This window comes from Phacochoerus africanus, chromosome 10, assembly GCF_016906955.1.
Source record: "Phacochoerus africanus isolate WHEZ1 chromosome 10, ROS_Pafr_v1, whole genome shotgun sequence".
Classification (NCBI taxonomy): domain Eukaryota; kingdom Metazoa; phylum Chordata; class Mammalia; order Artiodactyla; family Suidae; genus Phacochoerus; species Phacochoerus africanus.
Genome location: NC_062553.1, coordinates 1739719 through 1759210, shown reverse-complemented (window position 1 = coordinate 1759210; position 19492 = coordinate 1739719). Strand labels below are relative to the sequence as shown.

Sequence of the window (19492 nt, the reverse complement as noted above, 5' to 3'; positions counted from 1 at the left end):
TTTTCTATAGTTTTACCTCAATTTCCTGAAGCTAAATTAAAGAGCACGTTCACTCCATTAAGACTAACTGGAGTTCCTGTTGTGGCTCAGGGGAAACAAATCCAACTAGGAACCATAAGGTGGCGGGTTCGATCCCTGGCCTCACTCAGTGGGTTAAGGATCCGGCATTGCCGTGAGCGGTGGTGCAGGTCGCAGACGTGGCTCGGATCCCGAGAGTTGTGGTATAGGACTGCAACTGCAGCTCTGATTCGACCCTTAGCATGGGAACTTCTATATGCCACACGTGTGGCCTTAACCTCCCCCCCACACCCACCCTGGACTATTTAATGATTTACTTCAAATAGAGATTTTTTTTTTTTTCTTTTTAGAGCCTCACCTGTGGCATATGGAGGTTCCCAGGCTAGAGGTGAAACTGGAGCTACAGCTGCCGGCCACAGCCACAGCGACACCAGATCTGAGCCACATCTTCTACCTACGCCACAGCTCACGGCAACGCCAGATCCTTAACCCACTGAGCACTGCCAGGGATCAAACTCTTGTCCTCATGGATACCAGCTGGGTTCATTACCACTGAGCCACAATAGGAACTCTCCTTTTTCGGTATCTTAGAAAAAACTTACATTGATGGAAATTTAGTATTTTCCACCTAAAGGAAAAATACTTCTAATCCTCCATGAGCAGGAAGTGGGGCTGACATAGGGCAGGCTTAGGCATGGCAACTGGCCAGATGCCAAACACAAGAAAATGGAACGGAGATTCCTTCTGGGGCTTTAAATTAAGGAGCAAGAATTCTTTTTCAGAAAAGGTAGTTGCCAGGGAAAACTGACCACATGACTCAGTGCCTTGCTTTTTCAAGTTCTGGACACTAAGAACTCTGATAGATGGAGTTCCCACTGTGGCTCAGTGGTAATGAACCTGACTAGGGTCCATGAGGACAGAGGTTCAACCTCTGGCCCCACTCAGTGGGTTAAGGATCTGGTGTTGCTGACAGTTGTGGCATAGGTCGCTGATGTGGCTCGGATGCAGCATGCCTGCGGCTGTGCTGTAGGCCAGCAGCTGCAGCTCTGATTTGACCCCTAGCCTGGGAACTTCCATAGCTGCATGTGGCCCTAAAAAGCAAAAAAACAAAAAGAACTCCGATAGGAAAGTCCACTGGTGGGAAAGAAAAGGCGGGCAGGGTTTGCAGATGTATGTTTATTTGTCTACGTTAAAACAGTACATGAAATACCTGCATTATTTTTGGTTGGGCCTTTTATTGTTTGAATTGTTAGTTCTCTCTGTATATATTCTGAACACTAGCCCCTAACCAGAAACTGAATTTGCAAGTATATTCTCCAATTCTATAGACTGTGTTTTTCCCTTTTTTTTTTTTGTCTTTTGTCTTTTTAGGGCCACACCTGCCGCATATGAGGTTCCCAGGCTGGGGTCGAATCGGAGCTACAGCTGCCAGCCCACACCACAGCCACAGCCACGCAAGATCCGAGCCGCGTCTGCGACCTACACCACAGCTCACGGCAATGCTGAACCCTTAACCCACTGAGCAAGGCCAGGGACCGAACCCGCAACCTCATGGCTCCTAGTCGGATTCATTTCCACTGCGCCATGACGGGAACTCCTGTGTTTTCTTCCTTCGTAGTGCTCTCTGAAGCACTATATATTGATGAAATCTAATTTACCTGTTTTCTCTCTTGCTGCTGTCCTTTGGATGTCCTGCCTAAGAACCACTATCTACATCCAGGTCACAAAGACCCACACCTACGAGTCTTTCACCTTAGAGATTTCCTAAGAGCTGTCAGTGCTAGCTAGCTCTTACTGTCAGACCTTTGATCCATCCGAAGTTAACTTCTGTCTATGGTGTGAGGTCAGATACCTCTGCATGCAGACACCCAGGTGCCCCAGCACCTTTTATTCTTCCCCCACGGAACTGTCACGGCAGCTTATCCCATGTCACATGATGCTCCTGGACTCCCGATTCTTTCCACTGATCTGTTGCACAGGCCAGTACCACGCCGTCTGGCTTGCCGTGGCTCTGCAGCAAGTTCTGAAGCTGATGTGTCCTTGCCTTTGTTCTTCCCTTTTCATTCCATGGCTGCGCTCACGGCACATGGAAGTTCCCAGGCCAGGGACTGACTCGGAGACGCAGCTGCAGCGTAACAGCAGGAACTCCTGTTCTTTGTTTTCAACACTGATATAACCATTCTGGATCCTTTATCACGTGGATGAATTCTAAGGTCAGCCTGCTAACGTCTGCAGAAAAGGGAAGCTTCCGATGGGATGATGCTGACTCCACAGGTGAACACGAGGACATCTGGTCCAGGAACAGGGGCGATTTCCATTTTACTGCAGTCCTTTGATTTCTTTCGATGATGTTTTGAAGGGTACTGGGTTGCACTTCCTTTGTCATACTCAGTCCTCTTTTATGTTATACATGGAACTGCTTCAGTTTCATTTTGGGATTTTAATTGGTAGTGTATAGAAATACAATGAAATTTCCTAGGGAGATCTGGTATCCTGCAACACTGCTGAACTCACCCCACGTGTGTGGATCCCTCAGGATTTTCTACACACAGTGCCATGACCTGAACGTGTGCCCATCTGCATGCTGAAGGCCGAGCCCCGAAGTGACGGTATTAGGAGGTGGCCTTTGGGAGGAGCTTAGGTCGAGGATGGAGCTCTCATGAGTGGGATCGGCGCCCTCGTAACAAAGGCCCCGGGAGGTCCCACGCCTCTTCTCCCACGTGTGGACACGGTCAGAAGGTGCCGGCTCTTGACCGGGAAGAGAGCCTTCAGCAGAAGGTGACCGAGGTGGCCCCCTGACCTTGGCCTTCCAGCCTCCAGACCTGTAGGCAATAAACCGTGGTTGTTTACAAGCCGTCCAGCCTGCGGAGTTCTGCTCCAGCCTCTTGAACGGACTAGGACAACTAGCTCATGTCAACTGCAGACAGACAGCTTCACTTCTTCCTCTTCAGCCTGTGCATCTTTTGTTTTTCTCGCCTAGTTGCTCTAGTCAGGACGTCCAGAACACCATCAAGTAGAACTGATGAAAGCAAGCATATCATTTTGTCCCCGATCTTAGGGGGACAGCATCTGACCTTTCATATTTAGGTATGGTTTTAGCTGTATTTCCTACATGGCCTTTACCAGGTCAAGGAAGTTCCATTCCGTCCCTAATTTGCTGCTTTCACTATAAAGGAGTCTTTGGATTTAGTCAAATGCTTTTTCTGTCTCTACTAAGATAATCATGTGAGGTTTTTGTACTTAATATGATGTATTAGTTATCACATTTTTTTGAGAAAAGTTCTGAAATTTTATTTGGGGGGATAGATGTACTTTCATTTATTTATTTTTTAACTCAATGAATTTTATTACATGTATAGTTGTACAATGATCATCACAGCCCAATTTTACAGCATTTCCATCCCAAACCCTCTATTAATTATCAGATGTTGAACTAATTTTACATTCCTGGGATAAATGTCACTTTTTTTTTTCTTTTTAGGGCTGCACCTGCAGCACAGGAAGCTCCCCAGGCTAGGGGTCTAATCGGAGCTACAGCTGCTGGCCTGCACCACAGCCACAGCAACACGGGATCTGAGCTGCATCTTCGACCTACACCACCTACACCACAGCTGACGGTAATGCCTGATCCCCAACCCACTGAGCGAGGTCAGGGATCAAACCCGCATCCTCATGGATACCAGCTGGATTTGCTGCTGCTGTGCCACGATGGGAACTCCCTCCCACTTGTTTTGGTCATTATTTTTTATTTATTTATTTATTTTTTGCCATTTATTGGGCCGCTCTCACAGCATATGGAGGTTCCCAGGTAGGGGTTGAATCAGAGCTGTAGCCACCGGCCTACGCCAGAGCCACAGCAACGTGGGATCCGAGCCGCGTCTGCAACCTACACCACAGCTCATGGCAACGCCGGATCCTTAACCCACTGAGCAAGGCCAGGGATCGAACCCACAACCTCATGGTTCCTAGTCGGATTCGTGAACCACTGCGCCACGACGGGAACTCCAGTCACGATTTTTTTAAAAACTCCAAATAAAATTTGAGTGAGTTTTAATATTTGGGAATCTTGAAAAGATTACTAAGAATGACTGAAAGGATAAAGAAACTTAAGGTTGAACACACAGAGTCTTGCTTCAGTGCTTTAGGTGTTCTGGGTAATCGAATGTGGGCGATGGAGCTCCCCTTTGGACATGCCAAAGAAAGAGACTGTTGCTGCTTTTAAAGAGAAGGCACAAGAGTAGGCACAACAGTGCCGAGACCCACTGTTCCTCGTTTGGGAGTAAAGCACGAGCAGAGCTCCCCGCTGACGCCAACAGAAAAGGCCCGTGGAGCTAGGCCTTCTCCAGGCAGCCACACCCAAGGCTCCCAGCTGCGGAGGCACAGGGGCCTGTGGGCCACGCCCCGTCTACATCTGCAGGATAACTTCTCAAATTATGTCTTTCTTCTTGACAACCTTCCCTGCTGTGTGAGTACTTCTTCAAGAAAGGAGAAGGAAAAACAAGTAAACAAAAAAGATTTTAGAGTTCCCATCATGGCTCAGCAGAAACAAACCCTACTAGCATACCTGAGGTTGAGGGTTCAATCGCTGGCCTCGCTCAGTGGGTTGAGGATCTGGCCTTGCCATGAGCTGCAGTGTAGGTCGCAGATGCAGCTCGGATCCTGCGTGGCTGTGGCTGTGGCTGGCAGCTGTAGCTCCGACTCGACCCATAGCCTGGAAACTTCCATGTATTGCCCTAAGAAGAAACTAAAAACTAGACAAATGAAACCTCCTCCCCACCCCGTGTCAGTGTCCTGGGCATAACTACAAATATGTAGATGGTGTTAACAGCTGTGTTTGAAAAGAATGATTGAGGCTGGGGTGGCCCAAGCTTTGGGGCCAAAGCCTGTTAGGGTCTGAATCCCCTCTCTGCCACCCACAGGCTGTGGCTGTACCTTTGTGCCCACCACCCAGTTCGTCGGCCCGTCCCTCCGGCCTTCGGCCTTTTGTGCAGTGAACCTGACAGCTCTCCAGCTTCACTCGCCCGGCTCAAAATCTGACTGTTGTCACCACTGCTCTCCAGCTGCAGTCTCTCTCTGCCTGTTTGATTCCCAGCTCGGGACTAACTGGGCACTAACGAGCTGTGTGACCTTGGGTGAGCTGTTCACCCATTCTGATTTCGGCCTCGTCATCTGAAGACGGACAGGAAAGCACACCGGCCTCCTAGGCTGTGGCGAGCATTGGGTACCTTCACACACGCCCAAGCTGAGGGCAGGGTTCCCCTGGCAGCCGCCACTGCTGCTGCGGAGCTCCTCCAGCCCACGACAGCGCGCCTGCCCCGGGTTCAGGACTCCTGGAGGCCTCCAAAAAGCAAGCCATACGAAGGGAGGCAGGGACTCTAATTTCAGGGACGCAGTAAACTGCAGGAATCGGGTGAGTCAAAAAGTATAAAAACTAAGACCCATTAAAGCTTTGAGGAGAAAAATGGCAAACAACATTCTCGAATTCTATGTTCTGTTTGAGGAAACAGAGAAACTTTAAAAGTTCTTTTCAGCAGATTTCATTGCTCATTTCCTCCGTGAGTCAAAGGAAAACACAGACCAAGAACACTTACAAGGCAGCACAGTCATTCACACACTTGCTGGCACCCGAAGCCCAACCACCGAGGTCAGTTACCCAGGCGCCTTCACGCGGAAGCGGACACACACCTCGTCCCCGAAGAACGTGTCTAAGACGGAGAGCCCACAAGCTCCCTGGTCCTCGTCAGCAGCCACTTCATACTCTGCCTGGTTGTGGGGACAAGAGAGCAGAAGAATGTCAGCTAAGCTCCTGAACGGACTTCGTATTGTTTCAAAGATTCTCTAACTTGCGGAATTGACCTGGCGCCTGAGAGCCGGAGAGAGCAGCCTACTGATCACGTATCTGCAGCTCTTCCTCGGGAAACTCACAGCCACGAGGGGAAAACCATGTTTTTAAAGGATTAGCAATGTCGCACAGCAACACACTCCCCGACACTCTCCGCGTCAGCTTCCGTCTTCAGCCTGTGGATGCGGCCAAGCAAAACGGAATAAAACACACTTGGGCTTTTCTAGGCAACGCAATTTTAGGAAAGTCCGAGAGGGGAGTTCCCGCGGCAGCGCAGCGGAAACCAGCCCGACTGGTATCCAGGAGGATCTGGGTTTGATCCCTGGCCTCGCAGTGGGTTAAGGGTCCGGGGTTGCCTTGACCTGGGGCAGCTTGGATCTGGCATGGCTGTGGCTGAGGTGTAGGCCAGCAGCTGCAGCTCCAATTCAACCCCTAGACTGCGACGTCGCAAAGGCCGCAGGTGCGACTCTTAAAAAAAAAAGGAAAGAAGGACAAGTCCAAGAGGTGCGGGGACACCGGCAGGCAGAGGTCCCAGGACGGTCGAGGCCGGCGATTCCTGGGTGGGAGACATCCACACTCAGGTGTGGGTAACGCCACACAGGCCCGAAAACAGGAGCCGTCAAAAGCAGAACCTGCTCAACAGCTAAACATCCGTAAGGGAAACTCCAGGAACAAGACATGGAAGAGAAAGATAAGAGAGAAAGAAAAGAGGAGAGAGGTTCCCGGGGGCGCAGCAGGTTCAGGATCTGGCATTATCACTGCTGCAGCACGGGTTCCATCCTTGGTCTGGAAACTTCCACACGCCATGGGCTCAACCAAAACAAACGAGCAAACGGAGGGACGACAAAGGCCCAGATGAGAGCACTCACAGAAGCCACTCAACGATGCCAACGGACACGGAGGTGCAGGCCTGGGGCCTCAGGAGCGCAGTGAGTGAAAAGCCAGGTGGAGCGAAGAGAGGCGAGGAGACCAGTCCCGAGGGAACAGGTGTCGCACGCACACTAAGAGCGCCCCAGACGAGCGCCCGTGGCTCGGAACCCTCCGTCACCCTTCATTCTGACCCCTTCCCAGCCATGGCCATCAGAGCCAGCTTCACGCTCCGTGCACGAGGCTGTCACGCTCATCAGCAGCAGGGACGGGCACACCTCTCTCCCAGACCATACGGCTCTGGACACCACAGGGCAGGCAGTCAGCAGCAAAGGCAGGGTGGTGACTCTGGGACCTGCTGATGTGCCAACCACACAAGCCACAACCTCCAGTAATCCAAACACCGACGTGGCGGTTACATGAGGACAGAGTCTCCGCCAGTGGGCCTCAAGTCAGGAAGCGTATCGGAGGCAATCTGGGTTGGCCTGATGGAATCACTTGAAAGGCCTCAAAAACGGAGCTGGGGCTTCCTCGAAGAAATTCTGCTCTAGGACAGCAGCTTCACCTTGTTTCTGGAGAGAGCAGTCCTGCCCTTCCTGACGGTCTGCCCTACAGATTTCAGACTTGCTCAGCCAGACCGTGTCATCATGTAGGCCAACTCCTTGCAATAAATCTCTCAATGTACACCTCTTACTGCTTCTGTTTCTCTCATTGGAAGCTGACTGACACTGCAGTCAAGATGTCATTCATTAAAAAAACCCCACAAATAAATTAAAAAAAAAAATTCATTCATTCAACAAACACTAAGCAGGGAACAGAGCAAACAACCCTGTCAGGTGCTGTGAGGGGGAACAGGTGAGAAGCCATTTTTCCAAGTCAAAGAGCTCAGAGAACCTGCGGTGCCAACAACCCTGGGACAGCACAGCAGGCGCTATTCAGTCCCCCACACAGCCACCACCAGAACCCAAAACCCGCCGCCTCGGACAGCTCGCCGCCAAATGGCTCAGACGGCTCCCGGGCACCTAGCACCCAGCTGAAGATTTGACCCAAGAAGAATTTTAACAAAGCAGTTCAGCCATTTTAGGGAAAAAGAAGAATTGTAGGCTCTTCAAATACAGTGGCTCAGCAAACAGCGCCCACACGCAGAGACACCACATTCTACTCCCGGCCTCACAGGTCCAGACTTGAGCCAAACGATGCCTTCTTTCCGCCAGGACACAGGCACCAGGAAGGAAAGGGCCGGGGGCCCAGGGACCGGGAAGCAAGCAAAATAGGCGAGAGCCTCGGATGTTTTCCTTTCTTCTTTTTTTTAAGGACCGAACCCGAGGCAAATGGAGGTTCCCAGGCCAGGGACTGAATTGGAGCGGTAGCTGCTGGCCTGCACCACAGCTCACGGCAACGCTGGATCCCTGACCCACTGAGCAAGGGCAGGGATCAAACCTGTGTCCTCATGGATGCTAGTCAGATTCGTTTCTGCTGAGCCACAACAGGAACGCCTCAAATGTTTTCCTGAGGAAATACATTATTTTTAAAGCTTTGTCAGAGGGGAAAAAAAAAGGAGAAAAACTCAATGATGTAGGACAGTACCCTGCACACAATCATTAGCCGACAGTCACTGGTGCAACCAGGACAGGCCAAAGCAGAGAAAGAAAGTGCCACGTTCTTGGTACAAATAACGAAGAGGACTTTTCTTTTTTTTAAATAAACTTGTTTTTTAAATTAAAAAATTTTTTCATTATTTATATTTTTGCTTTTTAGGGCCGCATCCATGGCATACGGAGGTTCCCAGGCAGGGGTCAAATCAGAGCTGCAGCGGCCGGCCGACACCACAGCCACAGCAACGCTGGATCCTTAGCTACCGAGTGAGGCCGGGGGTCAAAGCCACACCCTCGTGGTTCCCGGTGGGATTCGCGGCCGATGCTCCAGAACAGGAACTCCAGGAGGAAGAGGGCTTTTCTGTCAAGGTCTACCAACCTCCTGCTAAGCTGCTTCTCAACCTTGTGCTTTTGGAATTTCTGGGCTTGCCAGTGACAGCTCTAAAGGTTTAGAAACATGGAATTTCTTTACCTAAGGGGAAATCACAGTAAATATCAGACTGGATACATGGGAACGCTGGAGAACTTATAAACCACAGCGAGTTCCACGCAGCGTGGCCCTCCTCCTTAGAGCGGCTCCCTGCCCTCCGTGGCCCCTCCGGTTAGAGCGGTTTAGGCCCACGGCAGCGCTAGAGGAAGTCAGACGGCGGGCGTGCTGTCTTCATCAGCGGCTCCCACCTCCTTCAGGCTGAAGTGGCAGGTTTCAAAGTCACTCACCAGACACCTGGAGAGGGAGAGACACAAACTGCCTCTTCGCACGCTTTAACCCAAAAAAGCAACGTGGCACCAAGGCCCCACCCGAGGTGTCCCCTCCGAGAGCTCAGCCTGGCTTTTCGTTTGCAGAAGCACACGACCGGGTGGCTGAGCCTGAGCGACGGCCTTACCACGGCATCCAGGAACTCGACGCACCTCCTCAGCACAGGCCTGGTCGCACAGAACTGCCTGAAGAGGAGTCTTCCGATGGGCTGCTTGTCACACAGACTGCTGTACTCCTTCTCTGGGGGAAGAGGGCGGACAGGAAACAAACAAACACACGCTTTTCTGAACCTGACCGCTTCCACCTGACTCTCTAAAAGTCAAGAGGAGTACCTGCAGGATTATCTTCCAAACCACTGTTCTACCTACGATTTATACTGGCCTAGCAGGAATACTTAAAATTAAAGTACCTGCTGGGCAGAGCCAAAGGCAGCTGGAAGAACTGATAAAGAAAGGCACATGGGAGTTGCCGTCGTGGTGCAGTGGTTAACGAATCCGACTAGGAACCATGAGGTTGCGGGTTCGGTCCCTGCCCTTGCTCAGTGGGTTAAGGATCCGGCGTTGCCGTGAGCTGTGGTGTAGGTCGGTGTTGTGGCTCAGATCCCGAGTTGCTGTGGCTGTGTTGGAGGCTGGTGGCTACAGCTCCGATTCGACCCCTAGCCTGGGAACCTCCATATGCTGTGGGAGTGCCCCTAAAAAGACAAAAAGAAGGAAAAAAATTTTTAATTAAAAAATAAAAGAAAGCCATAGCTCCCCTTCCAGAAGAACGACTTGAGGTGGGGGTGCAGGGGGCACTCCTCGGGGAACAAAGAGGCAGGAGAGAGGTTTGGGTCTGGAAAGAGGTCTGGGTCTGGCCTTCCACTGCGCCACTCACTCCATGTGTTTGGCACAAATTACATGCATGGGAAATAACACCACAGGAAATGCACTAAGTTAGATTTTTTTTTTTTTTTTTTGTCTTTTGTCTCTTTAGGGCCCCACCCGCGGCATATGGAGGTTCCCAGGCTAGGGGTCAAATTGGAGCTGTAGCCACCGGCCTACGCCAGAGCCACAGCAACGCAGGATCTGAGCCATGTCTGCGACCTACACCACAGCTCACGGCAAAGCCGGATCCTTAACTCACTGAGGGAGGCCAGGGATCAAACCCGCAACCTCGTGGTTCCTAGTCGGGTTCATTAACCACTGAGCCACGACAGGAACTCCTAAATTAGATTTTTTTAAAAGCTCTTTTTCATTTTGATCCCTCCCTTCCCATTCTTTCACTAGTAACACACACTGCACATGCCTAGGGAGTTTTTCTTTTCTTTTTTTTAATTTTATGGCCACACCCACAGCATATGGAAGTTCCCGGACCAGGGACTGAATCCAAGCCATAGCTGTGCTATATCCTTTTAACCCACTGCGCCAGGCTGGGGACTGAACCTGTGCCTCCACAGCAACCAGAGCAGCTGCAGTCGATTCTTAACCTACTGTGCCATGGCGGGACCTCTGCTTTAGTGACTTTTTTTTTTTTTTTTTAGGGCCACATCTTCAGCATATGGAAGTTCCCACGCTAGGGTCAAATTGGAATTGTAGCCACCAGCCTCCACCACAGCAACTGGGATCCGAGCTGCATCTGAGAACTACACCACCGCTCACGGCAACGCTGATCCTTAACCCACTGAGCGAGGCCAGGGGTGGAACCCACACTCTCATGGATCCTGGTCGGGTTCATTACTGCTGAGCCACAGTGGGAACGCCTAATGATTTTTTTAACTGTTTTTTTTTTTTTTCCTTTTCAGTGGGATAATATGTTGTATAACTTACTTTACCCCAAATACTGATACTGTTTTGAGAATAAGGCACTAATATTTGCTCAAAGTACTGCGAGAGATATGACGCAAAAATTTAGGTTCAGTTCAACTTCAGCAAGAAAAATCAGCTGCTCTTTCGGCAGTGGCGCCGAACTTGAACACACTGATATCGAGGTACTCCTAGAGCAGCTCTAACGGTGAAGAATTGAGTGAAATTCATGAAAAGCAAGCAAGCCATAACAAATTTCTCAACTAAAGGATTTATTAATGCCAGGTATATCGAGGACTCTAAGTCCCACTTCGTATCCCTGGATTTGCATGTGGAAAATACACACAAGGATATAAACTTTGGTTGCCAGGGCTCAACTGCTTGTTTCAACAACTGTCAGCAACAGTACTGCAGAAATCCTACAACCCTCTTTGCCCGAGTTTGCTACCACATTTCATTTTAGGGATAGTCACTAACTGTATTTTAAAAACAGGCGTTCCTTGGTGGCCTCGCAGTTAAGGATCCAGCATTGCCACTGGTGTGGTGTGACAAAGGTTTGACCCTTGGCCTGGGAACTTCTGCACACTGAGGGCACAGACAAAAAAATTAAAAATTTAAAACAAAGGACACAAGGTAGTCAAAAAGTGGTATTTTTAAAAAGTTGAGAGTTGGGTGTTTTCCCAGCCACCCCTGCGACATGTGAAAGTTCCCAGGCCAGGGATCAAACCTGAGGTGCGGCCACAAACCTATGCCACAGCTGCAGCAACGCCAGATCCCTAACTCACTGTGCTGGGCAGGGGTTGAACCTGCAGCACCACAGAAAAAAGCCAGATCATGAAACCACTGCGCTACAGTGGGAACTCCAGGAAATCGACAGGGTTTTCCTAGGAGGAGTCACCGAGACATGAGGAGCGCCCATAATGCGACATCTGAAGCAAACACGGACGCAAGAAAGAGTGACGTCTCCCAGGGGCTCGGTACAACGCCGGACTCGACCTCGGGACCCAGGCGGGCCCGCCTGCTCACTCACCGAGGGACTGCCGGAGCTCGCTGCACTGGCTGACCGGGGGCAGCCTCAGCATCTCCCTCCATTTCTTGCTACGACCGCTTTTCTTGCTACGTCCTCCTAAATTCCGAAACAAGAGGCATTTTTAACCGTCAGAGATGCCGTTTCCAGTGGCTGCTTCCACCAGTGTGCCCTGGTTAAGCCGTGGGAATGCCTGCGATGAGCCATCCGGAAAGCGGCCTGACCATGTGTGAGAATCCCCCAGAGCAGACAGCAAAGAGGGTTCGAGAACCGAGTGGACTGAAGAACTGGAGGTGGGTATGGCTCCGAGGGCTGAGGGGGGAGCAGGGGCAAGAGCCAGGTGGCGCTGGGCAAGACACCAAGCAGCTCTTCCAGGAAGTAGCCCACAAGCCAGCCCCCCTTGCGGAAGCTCACAGGTTGCTCTCCGCGCCCGCCCCTCGGGGCCAGTGCGGGTGGAGAGCCCTGGCTGTAACCCTGGCCTCACGGGCGCGGAAACAAGGCAGGAACGGGGGATCATCTGCCCAAGGCCTTAGAGCCGGTAAGCGGGCAGGCTGGGCTCCGAACTCAAGTGACCCTTCTGGGCCAATGAGGACATCGCCTCTGTCACAGGCTGTTCCTTCATCGATAACCAGGACCGCACCCCGTGAAGAAGACCCTGACCCAGTGGCTCCTGGTCTGTGAAGCCTGCTGGAGGGTGAGAGGTTTCTGACTTCGTCTCTACCATGAATATGCCACAACTACTTTCTGAATTACAGGTGATTTACAACGTTGTGCCAATCGTAATTACTGTTATAATTTTGTGACATATACCATCAGTCACAATCATGAATTTAATATGTATTATTCCCATCCATCTGTACATATTTGCATGTGTGTGTGTGTTTGTGTAGCTATGAACAATACACTGTTATTTTATTTCATTTTTTCTGCTTTTTAGGCCGCACCTGTGGCATGTGGAAGTTCCCAGGCTAGGGTTCAAATGAGAGCTAGAGCTGCCAGCCTACACCACAGTCACAGCCAACTTGGGCTCCAAGCCATGTCTTCGACCTAGACCATAGCTCATGGCAACGCCAGATCCTTAACCCACTGAGTGAGGCCAGGGATCGAACCCGCATCCTCATGGATACTACTCAGATTCATTTCCACTAAGCCACAAGGGGAACTCCAATATATTACTATTTTAGAACAAGATTCTTTAAAAGTTTTTTTTGCTGCAGCCGCAGCATGCAGAAGTTCCCAGGCCAGGGATCAAACCAGAGTCACAGCAGTGACAACGCAAGATTCTTAACCTGATGAGGCACCAAGGAACTCCTGGAACAAGATTCTTAACCTGGAAACCACAGCAGATATCAGAGTGTCCTTGAATTCAGATGAAAAGAAAATCTTTTTTTTTTTTTTTTTTTTTGCTTTTTAGGGCCATACCTGCAGCATATGGAGGTTCCCAGGCTAGGGGTCAAATAGGAGCTGCAGCTGCCAGACTACACCACAGCCACCATACCACAGCCCCATGGATAGTTGCTGGATTCGTTTCCGCAGCACCACAACAGGAACTCCGAGAAAATCATCTTTTATTTTCACAAATTGCCCACTAAAATCCATCATTTCCCTCCACCATAAAGGTAGGCAAGCATACAATCACATTAGCAGGACCTGCGGGTTCATCACCAAGAAACTCCACAATCACTACTTTGAAATTACGATACCGGTGCCAGACCAGCTGCCAGACTGTCTGCAGGTGCTTCGGAGACCCCCTTGTAGGCAGCTCTGTGCCTGGTGGTCAGTCGTTCAGACACCAGACGGCCCAGCCCTGAGCTCTCACACCAGGAGTCCAGCTGTCCCTTCTCTATAGCTGTACTGGTCAACACACGGGGGCAGGTGAGCCCAAGGCCAGCCCTTGGCTTAAAAGCCCTACTCCAACAGAGTAATGAGAGCCTCCCACTCACAGATCTTTAAAAGACGACACTTAATTAGCCTGTGTTTTACATGCCTTGTCATTTATGCTCTAATAACATACCATGTGCTAGAACACGAATTCCATTAAAAATTTTAGAACTATTTCAATACAAATGGGCTTCCTGGGAGTTCCCATTGTGGCTCGGCAGAAACAAACCCAACGAATAACCATGAGGATGTGGGTTCAATCCCTGGTCTCACTCAGTGGGTTAAGGATCCGGCGGTACCGTGCTGTGGCTATGGTGTAGGCTGCAGACACAGCTCGGATCCCATGTTGCTGTGTCTGTGGTGTAGGCTGTGGCTCTGATTCAACCCTTAGCCTGGGAACCTCATGTGCTGCGGGTGTGGCCCTAAAAAGCAAAACCAGAAAAACCCCAAAACTCAAGTTCACAGAGACCCTGGTTATCTCTGGGGAATGAGGGGAGGGCCTGGGACCTTGGAGAGACACACAGGTGTTTCGAATATACCTGTAACGTTTGTTTCTTGAAAAAAAGGAAGCACGGTACAGTGTTGAGGCCTGTTGGGCAGGGAGCACTCGGATCCGGCGTTGTCGCGGCAGTGGCTCAGGTCGCTGCTGCGCTGTGCCTTTGATCCCTGGCCCAGGAAGCGCAAGAGGTGCAGCCAAAAAAGAAAGGGCTATTGCAACAATTTTTTTTCTTTTTAGGGTCACACCTAACGCCGATCCTTAACCCACTGGGCAATGCCAGGGATCGAATGTGCATCCTCATGGATACTACCCAGGTTCATAACCCACTGAGCCACAACAAGAACTCCGGACAAGTGTTTATCAATGTTCCAATCACCAAAAACGAAAATGCTTTTTCTTTTTTATTGGAAATATTTTGGCTCAAATACCATCAGAAGAAACCAAGAATGAGTGCTCTAAGCTTAACTCAAGGTCTAGAGAACACTGACGTGAGAATTACGAACAGTGACGTCACCACACGGACAGGGACGAGGAGACGGAGGACTCGGTTCAGGTGACTCTCGTCTCCTCATCGAACAGCAGGAAGCTCCCGGAGTCTGAACCCATCAGGACTCTGCTTCAGAAAAGCCACCAGGGCGACTACAGCAGGAACCACGCAAAGAATCAGTGTGTCGGCCCTGGAGAGGTGGCAGTGCGTCTGGGCGGCTGGAACCCAATACCACAGACACCTGCGCCTCGACGCTCCGGAGCTGAGGTCTGCGGCCAGGGCGCTGGCGAGGAGAGCCTGCGTCCTGGTTCACAGGTGGCGTCCTCACGGGGCACGGGGGATGGGCGAGCCCCCGGGGGCTGGCTTATGAGGGCACTCATGGCATTGACGTGGGCCCCATCCCCAGGACGTATGGGTATGGCCATAAAGTAAGAAAACAAATAAAAATTTTATTTATTATTTTTTTGTCTTTTGTCTTTTTTTGTTGTTGTTGTTGCTATTTCTTGGGCTGCCCCTGCGGCATATGGAGGTTCCCAGGCTAGGGGTCGAATCGGAGCTGTAGCCACCGGCCTACGCCAGAGCCACAGCAACGCGGGATCCGAGCCGCGTCTGCGACCTACACCACAGCTCACGGCAACGCCGGACCGTTAACCCACTGAGCAAGGGCAGGGACCGAACCCGCAAACTCATGGTTCCTAGTCGGATTCGTTAACCACTGCGCCACGACGGGAACTCCACAAATAAAAATTTTAAAGTGTTGGTTATCTTTAAGGAAGCAGAACAGAAGCAGTGGGGACGACTGCGTTCTCAGCTCTAGGAAAGGGCGTTCCTTCAAGAACCCCGGGGTTGGGCCCCACGGCCAGCCTGCCGGCAAACCTCCTAAAGGCACACCAGCAGAGGGGCTCCAGGTCAGGCCCCTACCCATCCCGGGAGTCCCACCCCCACTTCCGCCCCCGCGGCAGCGCCCGTGACCCTGAGCCACAGCCTTGGCTCTTCATCTGTGTCTCCCCACAGGCAGAGAGAGCCAGGTTCCCACCTTCAGGAAGCTGGTGTCCTGCCAGAAGCTAAAGACAAAACATCAACCCATTTCCACTAAGTGCAGTAAGCAGGGGAAGCCTTTCAACAGACGCATCGCACGGTGGGTTAGCACGTGAACTTGGGGCCAGACAGACTGGGTTTGAACCCCGACGCTGCCACGTGCTAGCAACACGGCCTTGGGCAAGCCACTTCACTACCAAAAGGAGGAATAAGCCCATTCAGAGAAGACACCCCCCTTCGGCAGCCGGTCAGCCTCACACATCCAGGGCCTGAGGATGTGCCAGCATCGGTTTCCAGAACACCACTCATAAAAGGGGCTACGACGCCAATGCTCAGTCAGGCACAGCGTCCTGCCAGGGAGTGAGGCGGTCAGCACAGCGGAAAAGCGCTGCAAAGGTAACTCGCCCTGGGTCCCCTGAACTAGGAGCTCTCCTTCAACCCGATGGAAACAGAGCTTTACCCTCTGAAAAGAAAACACCTGTGCCTGGCCTTCTGCTCACCCTGTAACTCGCTCGGGTTGGCTCTGTCCTCTGCTGGCGATGGACATAAAAGGAGAGGGGCCCGCAGGTGGCACTGCAGATACAATCACCGTTTTAACACCGATTTAACACGATGAAAATACTCCTTCAAAATGAAATAAAAAGCACTTAGCACTTACAAGTATGGAGCCGACTGATATCCCAAAGTTGAATAAAACCTCAGATCTTGCTGCCCATTTCCAGACTGCAGGTCTAGACGCACAGTTTATTTTGCAAACGTAATTCCTGGTTACCCCCAGTAATGTCTTCCAGAGACGTGCTCTCTTGTCCTTCAGCCATCACTGGGCACTTGCAGAGACCAGGCTGGGGCCAGCACAGTGCTGTAGGCTGGTGACACCCAAAGGGAGACTCAAAGCTGCCCCTGAGGGTGTCCAGAGCATCGACAGCTCCTGCTGGGCTGGTAGTGGCTCAAGGGGCGCGGTGAGGACACCTCGGAGGAAGGTGGACCTTCCCCAGAGCCAGACTGTGGAGGAGAACAAGGCTGTGCCAGGCACAAGGGCACAGCCTGGAGGCAAGAAGGGGTGGGCACACTCTGCTGCAGGGGACAAGGAGAGGAGAGGGGGCTGGTGCGCCGCCATGAACTTAACAAAGCTCAAGGGTAAATGTGATTCAAAGACCTGGGGATTCAGGAAGAGAGAAGCTCTGCCTTTGGAAAATCTAAGAATGAGAACAGACCGGAGACAAGCAGCCACGATCACAACTGCGATGTTAGCCTGCCGACTCCTCACCCCGACTCTGGACAAAACAAACCTACAGCCACAGCTGCCAGGCTTCCTCAGCGCCAAGCACAGTCCCGCGTGGCTCCAAGCAGCCTCTCCTCAGCATGGCGAAGGAGAACTGCCAAGAGTCCAGGAGGCACAGGAGCAGCCAGAGGTGGGGGTGGGGGGTGCGCAAGAAGCACTCGCACGCTGCCCGGACAGAGCCAGCGGTTCCTGCTGGCCACTGGGCGCTGCGGCCAAGCCCGCAACACGCTTTACCTCTTCCTTAGCAATTCAACTCTTCAGTTTTCAGCATACATTTCCCCTTCTCATTCTCGAGTTTAGAAAATAACCAACTGCCCCCTTCATCTCCAACTGCTGACGACGCACCAATCACAGGCCGGCCCGTAAGGCTAACAAAGGGGAGAGCTACGTCCTGCCCTTACACAGACTCCAGCTCAGCCTGAGAAAGCACCACTGACGACCCTGTGTTCTGAACCTCAAGCTCCAAATTCCCAGACAGCAGAGTGCCTCTGGGCTGGAAGAACAGAGACCATGAGGAGGATGAAGGCGAACTGGGCCCTGAGAGGCGGAAAGAAGCAAACAAGAGAAAAAGCAAGAAGGGCCCGCGCGGCAAGAAAGTTGGACCAGTGAAACTTACAGGAACATGTGTTCAAAGGAACACAAAAAGTTGCTCATCTACACAAGGAAAACCGCCTTCCCTCCCTCTCGGGTGTAGAAACAAATGAAGTGCAAGCAAGGAACGAAACTGTGGGCCATCACACCTTTGGGATCAAAAGGCTTATAAGCTCCTTCCAGCAGCTCCTTGCAACTACAGATCCCGGGGAGGAGGCTCAGCAAGAAAGCATTAGCGCCGCAGGCACACCGACTAGCTGCAGGCAGGGAGCGGAAAGAAGCGCGCGGTCTCACACGAGCTGAAATCAGAACGGAACTGCCAAATACAAGATCAAAACCCGTACTCAAGGCACCCAGGTCACACGGCCCCTGTCTGCGTTGATGCGGCACTTGCTCTACGAGGTAAAATGGAATTCCAGTCTCCTCAGAAGTATGATGGGAAAAAGTTTCAGCTTATTTAAAGCGATTAATGGTCATAAATGGCTTAACAAGTGTATTGCAAGGGGAAGAAAAAATCCCAACTCTCAAAAGAAGAGTGATTTTTGTGTTTCACTTTCCTAACAAAAGGATCACTTCACACGTCCTTAGAGTGCTCCAGGCATCGTGACACACACGCGACTTCTCCAATTGAGTGCCACCTGCTAACAAACCTGTCTTAGACCAAAAAGAGAAAGACGCTGATGTTGCTTGAAACAAATCTAAAAAAGGACTGGACTCACGAATAACATCAAACCAAAACAGCGATTCCCAGGACTGACAAATAACCGTCGTGCTGGGTTTTGGTGTTTTTTTGTCTTTTGTTTTTTTAGGGCCGCGCCCTCGGCACATGGAGGTTCCCAGGCTAGGGGTCTAATCAGAGCTACAGTTTCTGGCCTACACCACAGCTACAGCCACAGCCACGCGGGATCCGAGCCGCGTCTGTGACCTACACCACAGCTCACGGCAACGCCAGATCCTTAACCCGCTCACCGAGGCCAGGGACTGAACCTGCAACCTCAGGGGTCCTAGTCGATTGGCTTCTGCTGCACCACGATGGGAACTTCACGTCGTGCTGTGTTTTGGATGATAACTTCCTAACATGTGAACCAGAGAGACCAAATGAGGGACTGACACGTGTCCAGGAAGACGTTTCCTGAGAAGCAGTCTATACGCTTCCAAAGCAAGTAAACACAGTTTACATCTTGGGAAAACAGCCCTAAATCATAACCAACGCTTGGCACTTAGTATTCACATCTTTCTAATACTTCTTTCCTTTTCTTTCTCTTCTAGGGCTGCACCCCTGGCATACGGAGGTTCCCAGGTTAGGGGTCTAATCGGAGCTGTACTCACCGGCCTACACCACAGCCACAGCCACTCGGGATCCGAGCCGCGTCTGTGACCTACACCACAGCTCACGGCAATGCCGGATCCTTAACCCACTGATCGAGGCCAGGGATCGAACCCACAACCTCATGGTTTCTAGTTGGACTTGTTTCCGCTGAGCCACAACGGGAACGCCCCATCTTTCTGATGTTTCGAATTCTACTTCTCTAAACAGTGACCACACTGACGCCCTAACTCTCACTCGCTCACTCTCTGCTGCGCCTGAGGCCCGCAGAAGTCCCTGGGCTGGGGACTGAACCCACAGCACAGCATGTCAATGCCAGATCCTGGACCTGCCGAGCCACCAGGAGCGCCAATAGCTCTTTCAGCACTGACTGGGGACAGGCCCCATGAGAGTTTCGACACCATAATACTCTAGGGAACGAAAAGGAAAGCTAACTCTTAGGAGACTCTCACTGCCGTCCTAGGCTCTAGGCAGAAAGTCGTGCTTCCGTTTTAATCAGC

The 19492-nt window shown here is 51.4% G+C and overlaps 1 protein-coding gene across 4 annotated transcripts in view; it reads right to left on the bottom strand.

Annotated features, from left to right (window-relative positions):
• Nucleotides 1-19492, bottom strand: part of GRK4 (G protein-coupled receptor kinase 4) — a 53052-nt gene that overhangs the window by 31128 nt on the left and 2432 nt on the right. For 2 of the 4 annotated variants that reach the window (XM_047798472.1, XM_047798474.1), the window contains exons 2-4: nucleotides 11891-11986; nucleotides 9207-9319; nucleotides 5704-5781 (exon numbers count right to left, since the gene is read on the bottom strand). In XM_047798472.1, coding sequence (XP_047654428.1) covers nucleotides 5704-5781; nucleotides 9207-9319; nucleotides 11891-11986 — 287 coding nt within the window. Of the gene's footprint in view, nucleotides 1-5703; nucleotides 5782-5874; nucleotides 5958-9039; nucleotides 9047-9206; nucleotides 9320-11890; nucleotides 11987-19492 lie in introns of those variants that run through there. The other 2 variants (XM_047798475.1, XM_047798477.1) reach the window with 2 other exon arrangements.